This window comes from Scheffersomyces coipomensis (assembly GCF_036884675.1).
Source record: "Scheffersomyces coipomensis strain NRRL Y-17651 chromosome Unknown DFJ63scaffold_9, whole genome shotgun sequence".
In the NCBI taxonomy this organism is placed as follows: domain Eukaryota; kingdom Fungi; phylum Ascomycota; class Pichiomycetes; order Serinales; family Debaryomycetaceae; genus Scheffersomyces; species Scheffersomyces coipomensis.
The window spans coordinates 544,248-560,148 of NW_027042900.1; the positions used below are offsets into that span (position 1 = coordinate 544,248).

A 15,901-nucleotide genomic window follows, 5' to 3' on the forward strand; every position below is an offset into this window, starting at 1 on the left:
ACACTATATATAACAACATATACTACTACCTCCAAAATGCCTGATAAACATAAACTTAAATTGTTCTCCCATTTCAAACAACCATCTCATGCTCCTGAAGAAGAATTGGCTCAATCAACTTCTAATCATTCCGTCACTAAAAAGTTTCTTGGATTCCATATCGGTAAACATGAATCAAGTGATTCCTTAACAAGTCCAACTTTAACAAATTCTTCAGATCATCATATTAGTCACTCAGGTATAGTATCACCTCAACCTCAATCTCATTCTCATATTCCTCATAACATCAGTAATACTGACGTGTCATCATCTCATACCCACATTCATAGTCAATCATCCCGTACAAATTCTCCTGTAGTTGCTGCAGTTGCTGGTTCATCTGGAACAGCTAGTTCAACTCCTCTTAATAAAGAAGATTCAAATCATACCTTTTTACAATCAAATTCAATGGCTGATTTAAAAAGTTTCTTTAAACCAACCAAAAAAATCATATCGGCAACTAGAAATAAACTTGATTATAATAATCTAATTCATTCTCCTGTAAATTCTAACAGTGGAATTAATAGTGGATTACAATCTCGTGATCAATCATCAACAAATTTAGCATCATTAATCAATCAAACATCATCTCAATTATTACATAATGCAACTCATAGTCATCTGAATCTGAATAAAGATCCATTTACCGATGATAATTCTCCCTTGGTTAAAAAATATGGTAAAATTGGTAAAGAATTAGGTAGTGGAGCTGGTGGTTCAGTTAAATTAATCATTAGACCTTCTGATCAAAAAACTTTTGCTGTTAAAGAATTTAGACCCAGAAGACTGACAGAAACTTTAAAAGATTATACCAGAAAATGTACGGCTGAATATTGTATTGGTTCAACTTTAAAACATCCAAATATTATTAAAACTATCGATATTATTCATGAAAATAATCGATATTTTGAAATTATGGAATTTGCTCCTATAGATTTCTTTGCAGTAGTAATGAGTGGTGATATGTCAAGACAAGAAATAAATTGTTGTTTAAAACAAATCTTGGAAGGGGTGGCATATTTACATAATTTAGGGTTAGCACATCGTGATTTAAAATTAGATAATTGTGTTATAACTACTGATGGTATACTTAAAATTATTGATTTTGGTAGTGCGGTTATTTTCAAATATCCTTATGATCAATATGGTAATTCTAAAGATTCAATTCATCCATGTCATGGTATTGTTGGTTCAGATCCTTATTTAGCTCCTGAAGTATTAAAAAATTCAAATTCTTATAATCCTCAACCAGTTGATTTATGGTCAATTGCTATAATTTATTGTTGTATGACATTAAAAAGATTTCCTTGGAAAATTCCAAATCCTGATAAAGATAATAGTTTTAAATTATATTCTTTAACGGATGATAATTTCCATGATTATTATTTAAGTAATGAATGTCATAAATTATTATTACAACAACGAAAATTAAAGAATTTAATTGTTAAACTGAATAAGAAAAAGAAATTATTAGCTAGTAATGCTGTTACTCCAAATACAATTGATGCTACTGAAATGACTCATAATGTTGAAGGATCGGAAGATCAAATAATGACCAATGCTGACTCTGAAGAGAATATTGCAAATAATGTGACCAATAATGATGATAATAGTAATATTAAAAATAATAGTACGAATGATGATAATGATGACCAAAAGAAGAAGAAGAAGAATAATGATGAAGATGACGATGAAGAAGATGAAGAATCAAAGAAGGATTTCGTAAGAAAATCAAGTATTGCTACCACTGCATCTAAAATTGATCCATCTGATATATTATCTGAAGAACAATCTCAAGATATTTTAAATCAATTAAAACAAATTGATCAAAAACTAGAAGATTATGAAGAAAAGAAAAATATGTTAAAGAATAAATTCCTTGAACGTAAAAAGCTTGAAGCTGAAGCTGAACATCATGAGGAAGCTCCAACTTCTCCAAAAGCTGTTGTACCAACCGACGACAGTGATGAATCTGCAGCCGCCGCTGCTGCTGCCGCCGCCGCTAAGAAGAAACAAGCTCATCAACATAAACAAATACATGGTCCTTATAGATTAATGAGATTATTACCTCATGCATCAAGACCAATCATTCATAAAATGTTACAAATCGATCCTCGTAAAAGAGCTTCATTAGAAGATATTATGACTGATGAATGGATTTCAGAAATTCAATGTTGTACTTTGAAACGAGTTGCTCGAACTTCTGAACCTAATAATTTTGATGATGATGAAAATGATGTATTAGTTAAAGGTTTACCATTACATGACCATACTGTTGTTTTAGAAGGTTAAACCTTTCTTTTTTTTAATTCTTTTTTTTTTAATATAGTTTTCACTATAATTAATAATGACTCAATTACAACTTAATTCTTTTTCAGGGGTATATTACATCTTATATAGCTACATCTACAATTATATATAAATATTATATATATATATGAATTATGTGAAATACATCTAATTATTATAGGACTTATCTAAAAAGCGTATATGAGTGATACCAATTGGTCGAGCCATTGAAAATAAATAAAAAAGCAATCATGTAGCTAGAATCATCGGCGATTGATAAGAGATACTAATTTCGGATACACATCTCTAGCTATTATCCATATAGATACGAGAAACAGCGAAATAACAATGAAAAGCTCAGTTACCATAAGGCACGCTATAATCATCCATGATGTGTCACCTTTCTTATTACTTAGTAGTTTTTTAATGAATTCACTATCCTTAACAAAAGAGTACGTAACAAATATATTAGCCACGATCCATAGGATGGAATTTAGATTCACTACCAATCTCATGTTTACCAATGAAGTTTCTGATTTATTAAGATAGTACCACTGCTCGAAAGCACATGCCATTATGAAATTCATAAAACTTAAACCAACGGTAAAAACAGATGTATATTTGTTATATGGAATCAATGAATGAACTATTAAAATCACGAATTGCCAGATAATTGCGATATTCAACCTAGGGGATATAATGCTGATAACCGGCTCATTCTCTCCACTCTTTTCATTTAATGGAGCTTCCATTGCACTTATTTATGTGATTAATAAATAATGGCACAGCAAACTGTGGAACCCTATAGTCTGATACAGCAAATACTAGAATTATGAATATATATATGTATAGAATTCATTATTTATTACATTTACTATGGGCGTAGATATACTTAATATCATTTTATAATTTGAAATTGAAAGGGGCACTCCTTCTTTTATCGGCACACGGCTCATTTTGTGGGGGCCGATTATATAGTACATACTTAATGATAATACTTAACATAATAATAACTTGTAAGTTTACAAATCATGAACAGCTGATTTAATAATATCTAATATGGAGTATAACCTGTAGTGTTCATATTAAGATGAAAAGACTTTATTTGAACGATTTTAATAGTTACATTGTTATCTTCGTTGATTGATAATGGCAATTGGAATAATCAGAAGGGCGACGGCTATGGCGACTCTACTCTTTTGAATGTCATCTTGTTGTAACACTTGAATATCAAAAGCATATGTTGTAGCAGATATGGTTCCAACTATCCATAACAACAAGTTTTGATTTACTACTAATCGTACATTTCCTAACGAAGCAACTGATGCATTATCCCATTTATCACTAATATAAGGCCATTGGTCTATAATATAGGACAATGTAAACATCGCATACAACATCCCAATACCAATACTACCAACTCCATATTTTCTATATCCTATCACTGAATGTGCTACTAATACCACCAAAACAATATAAGTTCCCACAAACGGCTTTGGGGGTGTAACACTGAAATCCGACTGTTTCTCACTGTTTATAGGAGCTACCATTGAACTCTTTAACTTGATGTGTTATTTATACTGTCAAATTGTAGAAATCTAATTGATTCTATTATAGTAAACAATACAACTAAGATGATATATATTGATATCTGATATTCTTAATTTAAGATTTACATTTGTTGAAGTCATTTGAAGTCATTTGAAGCCTTATAAAAACTTTATTACTGAGTCACGTGCCGATAAAATCTCCTTTTTTTAAATGATTATTCAGTGTGTTCTAAATCGAGATTTAAGCAGAACCAAACTACATAGATAAAGTCTATATTTTCATTTCTTTGGTACTGATAAGTCATAGACAGGTTGCATATCATATACATTTATAGAACATTGAAAATAAACTATGGGATCTCCAAAGCCACCACCACCTCATCTTAATCCCGTGAGATTAAAGACAGCCATTAAAATGGCGATAAGTAAACTGAAGTTCTTACAAGAAAAGAAAGCAGCATTAACCAAACAACAAAGACGACAATTGGCTGATTTATTAAATCAAGGAAAGGAATCAAGTGCTACTATTCGAGTGGAAAACATTATCCGTGATGATATTTATATTGAATTATTGGAATTTATAGAATTATATTGTGAGTTATTATTAGCTCGTATTTCAATCATTTTAGATCCAGCTAGAACCACTTGTGATTCAGGATTAATCGAAGCAGTTCAATCTGTAATCTATGCAGCTCCACAGACAGAATTAAAAGAATTGACTTCAATCCGAGACATTTTAATTCATAAATATGGTATTGAATTTGGGAAAATTGCCATTGAAAATTCAGAAAATCATGTCCCTGAAAAGATAGTGAAAAGATGTCAAATAGATCCACCATCACAAGAACTCGTTAACTTATACTTATGTGAAATAGCTAAGGCATATGAAGCTCCATACTCAGGATTGAAAGAATACTTCGGTGAAGTAGATTTTGATGAAAAAGTAGATCCAAATGATGAAAAAGCAAATGATGAAAACAATGATAATGATGACGATGACGATAGTCCAAGTGGTGGTCAGAAAGTATTGGCTGATCCAATTGCTGAAACAACTGATGAAGCTCCAGCAGCTACTGCCAAACCAGTATCAAAGGCTAAAGCTCAACAAGATGAATTTGATTCATTAAGAGCTCGTTTTGCCGCTTTAAAAAGTGGTAAATAACTTTATGTTCATGTTTCTCTATAGGGTAATAGCATCTTCTATTAACTAGATACTTTAATTCTTCTATATTTGTATACTTTTATCAATATCTATTGCATTTAAATTTGAAATGGTTGTCTTAAGTATTGATGCGTGGATGTAGATCTTTAAAAATTTGCAATGTTTTGATTTTCGATTTGTGATATTTACATTTAAGATCAAACTTGTTTCAAAACATTGCAACTGCCCCCAGCTGGATTCCAGAACATATACAGTGTCATTACCATGACGACATCTCGGATACTTACCGAGAGACTGCAAGAAGAATTGAATAAGGCTATAATACAATATTTGACTAATACCTTGGATGACAATCAAAAACCTATACTAAAAGATTTATCAAATATACTCCATGTTGAAGAAACTGATCAAATAGTAGCGAACTATTTAGAAAAGAAATGGTCTACCGTAATACGATTACAGAAGAAGATAATGGATCTAGAAAATGAAGTCACTAGTCTTCGAACTATAGTAGATGCCCAACAACAAAATTCATCAACTACAAATGGTATAATACGAAGAGATAGAATCAATTGGCTCCCTGTAAGTAGTGGTAATAACTTCCAAACCGAACCAGGTCAACTCATACTATCCGTCAAGTTACACCCTATATTGCCCATTATATTTTCCGGAATTTCAGATGGATCAATAATAATATGGAAAATAGTTAATGATAATATATCTATTCCAGATAAGATAATACAAGCTCACGCAAGAGGAGTAAATAAACTTGCGTGGTCTTCTGAACCAGTGGATTTCTCATCTTCATCATCAGCGGCTTCAGATTCTAAATATTATGCTCTTGCTTCATGTTCAGCAGATTTATCAATCAAAATATGGAATGGATCAAATTATAGACATATTAGGACCCTTACCGGTCATGAACATACCGTTTCTTCCATTGTATTTTCTCCTACTAATCCAGTAATACTTTATTCAGTTTCCCGTGATAATACTTTAAAAGTATGGAACTTGATAGATGGTAATTGTTTAAAGAGTATTGTGGGTCATAGTGATTGGGTAAGAGATATTGATGTTGCAAGTATTAACTCCACTATTCTGTTGCTGAATATAAAAGAATCGAATGATGTAGGGTTAGGTGATTTCGTGATAACTTGTTCCAATGATCAATCTATAAGACTAACACATGCTACTACTGGTACAGGCTTAAGTATGTTAATTGGGCATACACATGTTATTGAAACAGTTAAGTTTCTTCCTATAACTTCAAATTTCATCCTTGATAAATATTTAAAAAACCATGCATCTGAATATCCTAATATTCCTCAAGATATACTATCCAATCCAGTGTACACCGAAACATTGGGGTTTAAATATTGTATATCGGGTGGAAGAGATAATTTGATAAAATTATTTCTCATACCGCCACCAACCATATCAGATGAAGGGAAAACCGTAACTCCAACGAAATATAACGGAGGAATGGGTTGGGAAATTGCAACCATACCTGGACATGTGGCATGGGTTAAGACACTTGCAGTTCATCCCAATGGGAAATTTATTTTTAGCGGTAGTGAAGATAAGACTATAAGAGTGTGGGATTTAAATAATCTAAACATAGAGGGGAAAATTAAATGTATCAAGACTTTACAAGGACATGAAGGGTTTATTAATACGATTGATTTTGCAAAGTATACGTTAAACAAGTCAGAATTTCCTAATTTTAAAAACGAGGAAGAGTTTCAAATTGAATTATTAAAACAAATTGAAGTAAATATGAAATGCTTATTCATCAGTGGAGGTACTGATAGTACTGTTAACCTATGGAATTGATCAAATGATTAACTACAAATCCCAGATATTGATTAACTAGATTTTGTGTAATTGTTTATAATGTGTTATGAATATATTCAGATTATATATATAACTATATATAATAATAATGCAAATAATCACTTATTAGCGACGAAAACGGACATCATCAAAGTATACCCGATCAACATACCCTCCTGACATTGATATTGACACGTTTCTCTTGAATTGATCTATATCCTTAACAAATGTATTAGCCGCTTGCTTATTTAATGGATCATTTGGATTAGGTTCCAAAAATAAATGATTTAACCCCATAACCACCGAGTTGATACTCAATACTGGACGCCATTCCTCTCTTAAGATATTTAAACATACATTACCTTCCAAGTCTATATTTGGATGATAGATTTTATTATTACATTTTACTTTTGGAGGTTCAAATGGAAAATTTTGAGTAACTTCAACTGTGAAAGTGAAACTTCCCTTGGAATAATAACCACCAGCAGGACTTATGACTAATTTGAAATTAAAGAAATCCTTAGGATCAGGAAATTCTATATTGGTACTCTTTGGTAATTCTAATTCTGTTAAATGCTTTTGTAATAATGCTTGAGCACTGCTGACTCTTGAAGATGGTGATGATTCACCATTAGTGCCATTTGATTCGCCAGCGTTGGCTTTTGCGGCAGCAGCAGCAGCAGCTGCCTGCTCTTGTTTCTTCCTTTGCTGCTCCCTTAACTTTAACATAATAAAGTAACAGGATGATAATCTTCAATAAAGGTGTATTGTGAAATTTAGTTTAACAATTATAAATCATTATCTATTTTTAGTGCGATTTCTCATTACCACAAATTTTTGTATTTTCATTAATGGGTATCACGGTAACTATAACTATATTTACATTGATATATATAATTAACTACTTAATTAAGACAGATGATAGCGTATGAACAAATTCTGATTTCTGTTTAAACAACTCGGTGTCTTTATCGTCAAAATCATTAAGTAGTTCCTGTTCTTCAACACACTTAGTACCTATCATATCTCGTACGAGTCTTAATTCATCATGAAGTTCAAGCTGAATAAGTGGTCTTAACAATGTCGTATACGGAGTTTCAATTAAGCATTTGACTTTCAAAAGCCAACTTATCTCGTCAATTATATACTTTGTATTGCTTTCTTTATCAACTGAAATGTTATCTGTTTCCATAATATCTAACGGTTCCACATAATCACTAAGTTGATCTGCAATTCTATTATATTCATTTAGCGAGAAGGTGACATTGTGATGGGGATTATATTTGGTTATTAAATAGTATTCGAAAAGGTTCCATAGAGCAACATCTCTCAAATTGCTTCTACACAAATCCTGTAAGCCCTTTTGTAGATGTTGCAAAAGTTGTTGTGCAGTTTCTTTGACCAATGAACTCTGTTCACTATATTGAATATAGCCGAGAACACTAATGAACCATCTGAGGTAGTTTGAGGCATAATAGTTTGCAAAATGTAGTTGAGAACTTCGAAATGCCCGATCAATTAACATGCTTCCTATAGATTTGACATCTTTTTGATGATTTAATAAAGGATTGAATAATGTAAGGACAGTTAATTTCTTAATCCAAAACCAAAGTGACGAACTCTTATTAATTCTTCTTAATCTACTAGTCAAGAATGCAGTGATGAGATCCAATTCCTTGTCGATAAATTCTTCCCCTTGATCATCATATATTTCAAACACTAATAATTCATGTAACCTTATAATTGTATGATTTTCGTTTGTAGTTATCATATACCCAATTGTACAAAGATAGAGATTCCAAATCTCTTCATCTGAGCCGGTTTGAATCACATTTAGATAGTCATTAGATACATCAATTATCTTATGATGCCAATAATGATGTGCTTCTTTAAATAGCTTTAAATAATTCTTTTTGGTCACACCTATTTCAATAGTATCATTTTCCTCATAGGTTATGAACGGATTTGGAACTTCATTAGGAGCAATGAATTGAATTGTTTTCCATTTCAATTTACTGTCAGTTATAATATCATATAGTCGTTGACTTAATACTACCATTGCATATTAAATCAAACACATTCATATGAAGCAACTCTTCATCCCACAAATACAGAAATTTATTTATCGCGAAACTTAATTTTTAGCATCTACAAATTTATTTTCAGAAGAGGATACTCTTAATATTGTGACAAGTGGACAACAATGCCTACTTATAGAGATCTAATAGACCTAGAAGGAGAAGATGAAGAACTGCTCATACCACCAGCTGATCCTTTAAGTGAAGCTATGTATACCAATGCAAAAATTGATTTCACTTTTAAGAATGTAAATCATAACGAAGATGATGATGAGGATATGGATGAAGATGATGATGATGATGAAGAGGAAGAACAACCACAAGATGAAGAAGTGAATAATAACGAAATCAATCATATCCTAGGTTCAAATGAAAATATTTCAGATCCAAAGCAATCAACCTCATCTAATTGGGGATTGTTAAGAGTGTTGGTAGGAGCTCACCAAGGATGGGTGCGATCTGTTGAAGTTGATCCAGTTACAAATAAATGGTTCGCTACTGGTTCTTCAGATTCAACCATTAAGATATGGGATTTAGCCAGTCTGAAAATCAAAGCAACTTTAACAGGTCATATAATGGCTGTGAGGGCAATGGCTATCTCTTCAAAATATCCTTATCTATTTTCTGGTTCTGAAGATAAAACTGTACGATGTTGGGATTTAGAACGATCCAACTCTCCTTCTGGAGCTCAGATTCGTGATTATCATGGTCATGTGGGAGGTATTTATTCAATGGCATTACATCCTGAACTTGATTTATTATTCACAGGAGGTAAGGATGCTGTGGTTAGAGTATGGGATTTAAGATCTCGATCTGATATAATGGTATTAACAGGACATAGAAGTGATATAAGTTCAGTGGTGGCACAAACTAGCGACCCACAAGTCATAACAAGTTCAATGGATGGTACTATTAGATTATGGGATCTTAGAAAACAATCAACAGCATTAACAATAACACAACATACCAAAAGTATACGACTGATGGTTCTTCATCCTCAAGAAATGACCATGTGTTCAGGTGATACCAATGGTAACCTTAAGCAATGGTTATTACCAGGTGGTCAATTATTAAATGAATTCGGAAATCCTGATGATGGTAAAATTATTAACACATTGAGTATTAATCCTGCCACCAATGTTTTATTTGCCGGTTATGATGATGGAAAAGTTGAATTTTATGATTATATCGAAGGGAATTTACTTCAAAGTGATAGTACAGCTCCTGTTACCGGCTCTAATGAATCTGCTATATATGCTTCAACATTTGATATGCTGGGATTAAGACTAATTACATGTGAAGGAGATAAAAGTATTAAAGTTTGGGGTGAAAAAGTAAAATAAGTAATATTATGTAAATTATTAGTGTACATTAAATATATATAAGCATATATCCATTTTATAAAACTACAATTAATGCTGTTGTTGATGACGTGACTTCGTTTCTCTTCTAATATACAATAGATGGTTTACCAACCAAAACGTAATTGACTGGCTGTGAAAAGAGGTGGAGTCCAATTAAGTTTTTGAGGATCTAACTCATGTTTCTTTTTATCCTTTATCTTTTTAATCAATTTATCATACATAAGCATGATTTGATCGGTTATGACTATGATATGTTGACCTTTATAATATCTTAAAATTTGTAATGTGGTTAAAGTATGTAAAATATCAGTAGTTGTCATACAAGTTATGGCTGAAATTTCTTCAATTGTAATTTCACTTGTATTACCAGTTGGAGCAGGACTTACATCATCTTCTATAGCTTGAGGATTATTCTTTTTATAAAGTGATGGACTATTTCTTTCCACTAATAATTTTACTAATGAATCTGTCCAATAAGCTCTATATGATAATAATCCTAAATCAGATAATGGTTTTTCAGGTGATCCTACTTTATGTTCGATATTTGATAACATATATGAAAATTGAATTAATAATTTCCCGTACCCTTTCTTTTGATAACAAGGTAAGGTCAATATACAAGCCACATTATAACCTTCAGCATTTTCCTTTTCCTTAGAGAAATATCCCACCACATGATGACCTTGATCAGATTTAAACGTCATAACATAGAATAAAAATGGATCAACATCATAATATAAAGTTTTATGATCCAAAAATAATTTTGAAAGTAAACAAAGATTTCTACACCAAGTTCTTTGTTTTCTACCATCAATTTCCCAGAAACTAACTTTTGAATCTCTATAAATTTCATTACCAGGAGGATGTTTCATTGAACATTTTGATCTAAATCTTTCAAATTGTTTTCTTGAACCAAAATATGATAAAGTAAAATCACAAATATAAATTTCATCTTCTTCAGTTAATTCAATAGGATAAGATGAGAAATACCAAGGCTCTATTATATGTTCTCCTAAGATTATATTTGATAAATTTCTAACTCTTGAAACTTCGGAATGATTTTGAGTCATAGAACCACTTGTTCTTAATTTTTTAATTTCATCTTCTCTTGAAACTTCATCACCAGGTCTTTTCAAACCTTGAACATTTAAATTATCTAAATCCATTTCATCTTCATTTCCAGTAGCTGGAGTTTCACCATTTTCACTTTCATATGGTTGAGGAGTACCAGTTTCTGATTTTTGTTGCAGCATAGGGGTCAGTTTATCATTTTTAGATTTCTGTGGTTGTTTGGCAGTTTTCTTTTTCAGTTTATTATCCTTCTTAGGATCTTTCTTTTCAGTTTTAACTTCAGGAAAGATTAAAGCACGATTAAAATCGATTCTATCAGTACTAATCCATTCATCTAAACGTTTGTTAAACTCTTGATAATGAACATAGAATACCGTTTTACCCTTTTTCACATGTTGTTGTAAGATTTCCGCCAATCTGAACTCCTCATCTTTAGATACATAGACTTTACATCCTATTATTATTTCATGTTCTGTGAACTTTGGACCATCATCGCCATCATTTTGATTATCGTCTTGATCAGTGATCCTTATCGGAGTAGTGGCCAGAGGTGAAGAAGGTGTCTTCTCTTTCTCTGAATCAACCGACATTGTGATTCTATTTGATTGATTACCCTTCCTATGATATGGATAAGTTGATTAACTGGATCTTTCTACTGACAGTCAGTCATATCAACACAAAGTAGAAAAAATTAAAAAAAAAAATTCCGTCGATCACGTGATAATCTTTAAAAGAAATTTGTATACTTAGTAGAAGTATCAACAAGTATGATTGATTTGAAGTGTAATGTTGCAGTTGTAGAATATATTGCTATATTGATATCATTAGCTGTTGGTAGAGATTAGTATGTTTACATATCAGACTTCATTTAGCAATTTAAGCATGATTTACATGAAAGTACTCAAAGAAGTGAAAAAATTATAAAGCTAACTTCAACTAACCAGTCTTAAAGATTAACTACTATTACCATCATTTGTAGTGTGATATCTATAAGGTTTTATTAATACAGTTGAAATTTATCTGTCACCGATAAACGCATGACAATACAGTACGCAATAAATATTACGGACCCCTAACAAGGAATACCGTTCATAATTAGTTATATACAAGACTTAGTTTCTATCTTCTACCAATGACATGTGGTACCTTAACATAAATGAAAATGGTAGAGTGGAGTTTAAGACCATATATTATTTTAAAGTTGTGGAATGAAATACTCCACCGTCAATATATATTTATAGTGTGTGTTAAAATTTAACTCTCCCCCACATAAAACAATATACAGAATTAACCAACCCACGCCACGCCAGTCATTGCTTTCCCCCTAACCTGCCTTGCTTTCCCTCGCTCCTGCTCTCCCTAGCCAAACCAAAAAAAAAAGAAAAAGTTATGCCATTTTCTCCCTAACGTAATTTCTTGTTTATTGAGGCAAGGAAGTTTTTGCTCCTTTTAAACCTGATATTCCGCCTTTAATTAGCCCATCCACCCACCCCACCCCACTCATCATTATACACATTGTATTACCTACTTACTTACTTACTTACATACACTACCTTATATTTTCGTCTGCTTGTTTAGTCTCCACGCTGTATCTATTTTAATTGGTGTGACTCTGATCATTATGTCAATGGTGGAACTACTAAGTTCCGCACACTAAAATTTAGGGAGAAATAATTTAATTGTACGCCGAAAAAAAAACTGTGGGTGGGTTAGGTGAGTGTACGGTAAAATTCAAATTTAGGGGAAGAATTTCGTTTCCCAAATAACTAATAAATTCTGAAAAATTATTAATTTGGGTTTATAATTTAATTTTAAGTAGATTTCAAAGTTTTATTCTCTAATTGTATATCAATTGACCATAATCAATCGATTAATTGAGTTTGTGAAAGAAAGAAAGAGAGTATTAGTATATAAATATGCCTGAATTACGTCGTTCCGCTAGAGTTGCTGCTAAACCAGCTGTTCCTCCCCCAGCTTTCGAAGAAGAACCACCCAAGAAAAAGAATAAACAAACCAGTATCAATACTAATGGTGGTAATGGTGGATCTAAAGTTAAAGAATTAGAAGTTGATGATAAAATCCCTGATATCACTTTATTTGATGAAGATAATAATGAAGTTAATTTAGTTGAAGCTGCTAATAAAGCTAAATATATCGTTATATTTGCTTATCCAAAAGCTTCAACTCCAGGTTGTACAAGACAAGCATGTGGATTTCAAAGAAATTATGAATTCTTAAAGAGTAATAATGTTACTGTATTTGGTTTAAGTGCTGATTTACCTAAATCTCAAAAGAATTTTGTGGTTAAGCAAAAATTGGAATATTCTTTATTATCGGATCCATCCAAGGAATTAATTGGAATTTTAGGAGCAAAGAAATATCCTACTGGGATTAAAAGATCTCATTGGATCTTTGTTGATGGTGTTTTAAAGGTTAAAAGAATTCAAATATCTCCTGAAGCTAGTATAGATGGTGCTAAAGCCGAAATTGAAAAATTCATTAAACAAGGTGGCGATGAACCAAAAGAAGAGGAAGATGAAGATGATGAAGACGAAGAAGAAATAAAGAAAGTTGAAGATTTGAAAGTTGAAGATGAAAAAGTTGAAGAACCAGTGATTGACGAACCAATTGTCGAAGAACCAAAAGCTGAGGAACCAAACGCTGAGGAACCAAAAGTCGAAGAACCAAAAGTTGAAGAACCAAAAGTTGAAGAACCAACTAATGGAACTACAGATTAAAACAAAAAACGGATAATGCTCTTTTTATATTCAAATTGAACCTCTTTTTTTTATATCTTTTTCTATGTACAAAACGCTATATTAAAATAAACTAAAATAAAATGAAAGATAACATAAAAATCAAAGAAAGTAAACTTTGTTACAATCATAAGAACCAAAGGGAAGAAGTTAAAAATACAGTAACTCCAAGACTTATTTTACTTGCCCACCACCAATGTTGAATTGTGAATGAACAATATGAGAATTCAAATTGCCAAAATTTTGCATCATAATTATAATGACCGGTTAAAATCCCAGTTTGACCATCAAAATCTCCCATCATTGATCTTACTACTACTTCTCTAATTGGTTGAGATTCAGTATTAATCTTTTCCTTAGATGCTACCCATTCTCCATTGATTGAATTATAATAATCATCACAACCTTCATGATCATGACCAGTTAAGATAATACCTTCTTTATCAGCATTTGGGAAAACAATATTTAAAACTTTTTGACTAACTTCATAAGATAAATGATTTTGAGATCTCAATTTCCCATTCTTATAAGGTTCCTTTTCATAATTTTCATAATATCTATGATCAGGACCATCTCTACACAAACCTTCACGTTTATAAAATGGAATATGAGTTAATAAAATAGTTGAACCTTTAAAGTTTGGATTTTCTAAAGTTTTTAAATTTTCTAAAAATGACCATGTATAATTAACAAATTCTTCTTGTAAAGCTGGACCTTCTAAAGTTAATGAATCTAATATAACCAATCTCCATTCTTCTGGTTTACCTTTATTATAATTGATAACATAATTATTTTGACCAAATAAATGATGGAAACGAGCCATATGTTGCCAAGTAGCATCACCACTATAACCAATATCATGATTACCAGTTAAATTTACAAACAATGGATTTTTGAAATTAGGAGCTTTGGAAGTAAGATTAAACCAATCATAAACATCACTATAAACTCTCGAATTAAATCTATCAATTGGATCCATTTTAACTTCTTCATCTAACCAATGTTTCCAATCATAATCCTCATGTTTCTTGAAAGTATCCACTACATTTTGTTTATATTCCAATGGACGAGTGAATAATCTTTCCACAAATCGATTGGTTCTATTATAAAATTCGGAATCAAGAATCCATTGGGATGAGAATAAATCTCCCATTACTGCCACATGACTTGGTTTTAAACGATTTTGCATAGTTGAATAAATATGACCTAAATAGAAATCATTACCATAATTATCTAATCTTTTGATATAAGGAGTCAGTTTCCAATTCCCATTGATTTGAGGATCACCAAACATTAAGAAATGAAGATCTTTAACATGATCAAGATTGTCAAAAGCTGATTCCGTATGCTTTTCAGTTAAATCTTGAATATGAGGTAAGTTTAATAATAATTTATCTGATAACCATTCTGGTAACACGATGTTTAAGATTTCATGGTGACTTAATAATCGTTTTGATATACCATTATTATCTTCAAATTTATGCCAATTACATTGATCAGTGGAGTTTAAGATATCAGGATAATAATATACAAACGCATTCAATATCACAGTTAAGATGGTAGCGAATGCTGCTATCATTCTGATAGTATCTTTCCAATCCATGATGATGAGTCGAGGATAATTGAATTGACAATTGATGATAAGTGAATTAATTTTAAATTTGTTGAAGATATCGAATTTTATATATAGTATGTCATTTTTTTCTCTCCTATCTATCAGAAAAATACAACAACGCTAAAAACCATCAGATGTTGGAAG

General features: G+C 31.5%; 10 protein-coding genes across 10 annotated transcripts; 5 read left to right on the top strand and 5 right to left on the bottom strand. All coding sequences in view use genetic code 12, as the record gives it.

Annotated features, from left to right (window-relative positions):
- Positions 1 to 36: 36 nt before the first annotated feature.
- On the top strand, positions 37 to 2,331 carry HRK1 (putative serine/threonine protein kinase; the record flags this gene model as incomplete). The annotated part of the gene is made up of 2 exons (XM_064905386.1): positions 37 to 1,669; positions 1,745 to 2,331. 2 exons carry the CDS (start codon positions 37 to 39, stop codon positions 2,329 to 2,331), a joined length of 2,220 nt encoding a protein of 739 aa, XP_064759520.1.
- Positions 2,332 to 3,458: 1,127 nt separating this feature from the next.
- Positions 3,459 to 3,878, bottom strand: DFJ63DRAFT_316012 (uncharacterized protein; the record flags this gene model as incomplete). Its single annotated transcript, XM_064906659.1, has 1 exon — positions 3,459 to 3,878. The coding sequence occupies one exon, from the start codon at positions 3,876 to 3,878 to the stop codon at positions 3,459 to 3,461; it is 420 nt and encodes a 139-aa protein (XP_064759521.1).
- A 176-nt stretch (positions 3,879 to 4,054) lies between these two features.
- On the top strand, positions 4,055 to 5,172 carry IST1 (Ist1p). The gene has a single exon (XM_064904558.1). The coding sequence runs from the start codon at positions 4,231 to 4,233 to the stop codon at positions 5,038 to 5,040; it is 810 nt and encodes a 269-aa protein (XP_064759522.1). The 5' UTR covers positions 4,055 to 4,230; the 3' UTR covers positions 5,041 to 5,172.
- DFJ63DRAFT_262254 (uncharacterized protein) lies at positions 5,173 to 6,936 on the top strand. The gene has a single exon (XM_064904557.1). It carries the CDS (start codon positions 5,305 to 5,307, stop codon positions 6,871 to 6,873), a length of 1,569 nt encoding a protein of 522 aa, XP_064759523.1. The 5' UTR covers positions 5,173 to 5,304; the 3' UTR covers positions 6,874 to 6,936.
- A 63-nt stretch (positions 6,937 to 6,999) lies between these two features.
- DFJ63DRAFT_324021 (NEDD8-conjugating protein) lies at positions 7,000 to 7,602 on the bottom strand (the record flags this gene model as incomplete). The annotated part of the gene is made up of 1 exon (XM_064907578.1): positions 7,000 to 7,602. One exon carries the CDS (start codon positions 7,600 to 7,602, stop codon positions 7,000 to 7,002), a length of 603 nt encoding a protein of 200 aa, XP_064759524.1.
- Positions 7,603 to 7,774: 172 nt separating this feature from the next.
- DFJ63DRAFT_316016 (uncharacterized protein) lies at positions 7,775 to 8,932 on the bottom strand (the record flags this gene model as incomplete). Its single annotated transcript, XM_064906660.1, has 1 exon — positions 7,775 to 8,932. The coding sequence occupies one exon, from the start codon at positions 8,930 to 8,932 to the stop codon at positions 7,775 to 7,777; it is 1,158 nt and encodes a 385-aa protein (XP_064759525.1).
- A 328-nt stretch (positions 8,933 to 9,260) lies between these two features.
- Positions 9,261 to 10,297, top strand: DFJ63DRAFT_321377 (mRNA splicing protein; the record flags this gene model as incomplete). Its single annotated transcript, XM_064907325.1, has 1 exon — positions 9,261 to 10,297. Exon 1 carries the CDS (start codon positions 9,527 to 9,529, stop codon positions 10,292 to 10,294), a length of 768 nt encoding a protein of 255 aa, XP_064759526.1. The 5' UTR covers positions 9,261 to 9,526.
- A 122-nt stretch (positions 10,298 to 10,419) lies between these two features.
- ESA1 (NuA4 histone acetyltransferase complex catalytic subunit) lies at positions 10,420 to 11,976 on the bottom strand (the record flags this gene model as incomplete). The annotated part of the gene is made up of 1 exon (XM_064906661.1): positions 10,420 to 11,976. The coding sequence occupies one exon, from the start codon at positions 11,974 to 11,976 to the stop codon at positions 10,420 to 10,422; it is 1,557 nt and encodes a 518-aa protein (XP_064759527.1).
- A 1,326-nt stretch (positions 11,977 to 13,302) lies between these two features.
- Positions 13,303 to 14,124, top strand: DOT5 (thioredoxin peroxidase; the record flags this gene model as incomplete). Its single annotated transcript, XM_064906662.1, has 1 exon — positions 13,303 to 14,124. One exon carries the CDS (start codon positions 13,303 to 13,305, stop codon positions 14,122 to 14,124), a length of 822 nt encoding a protein of 273 aa, XP_064759528.1.
- Positions 14,125 to 14,269: 145 nt separating this feature from the next.
- Positions 14,270 to 15,721, bottom strand: DFJ63DRAFT_324024 (uncharacterized protein; the record flags this gene model as incomplete). Its single annotated transcript, XM_064907579.1, has 1 exon — positions 14,270 to 15,721. One exon carries the CDS (start codon positions 15,719 to 15,721, stop codon positions 14,270 to 14,272), a length of 1,452 nt encoding a protein of 483 aa, XP_064759529.1.
- Positions 15,722 to 15,901: the final 180 nt, after the last annotated feature.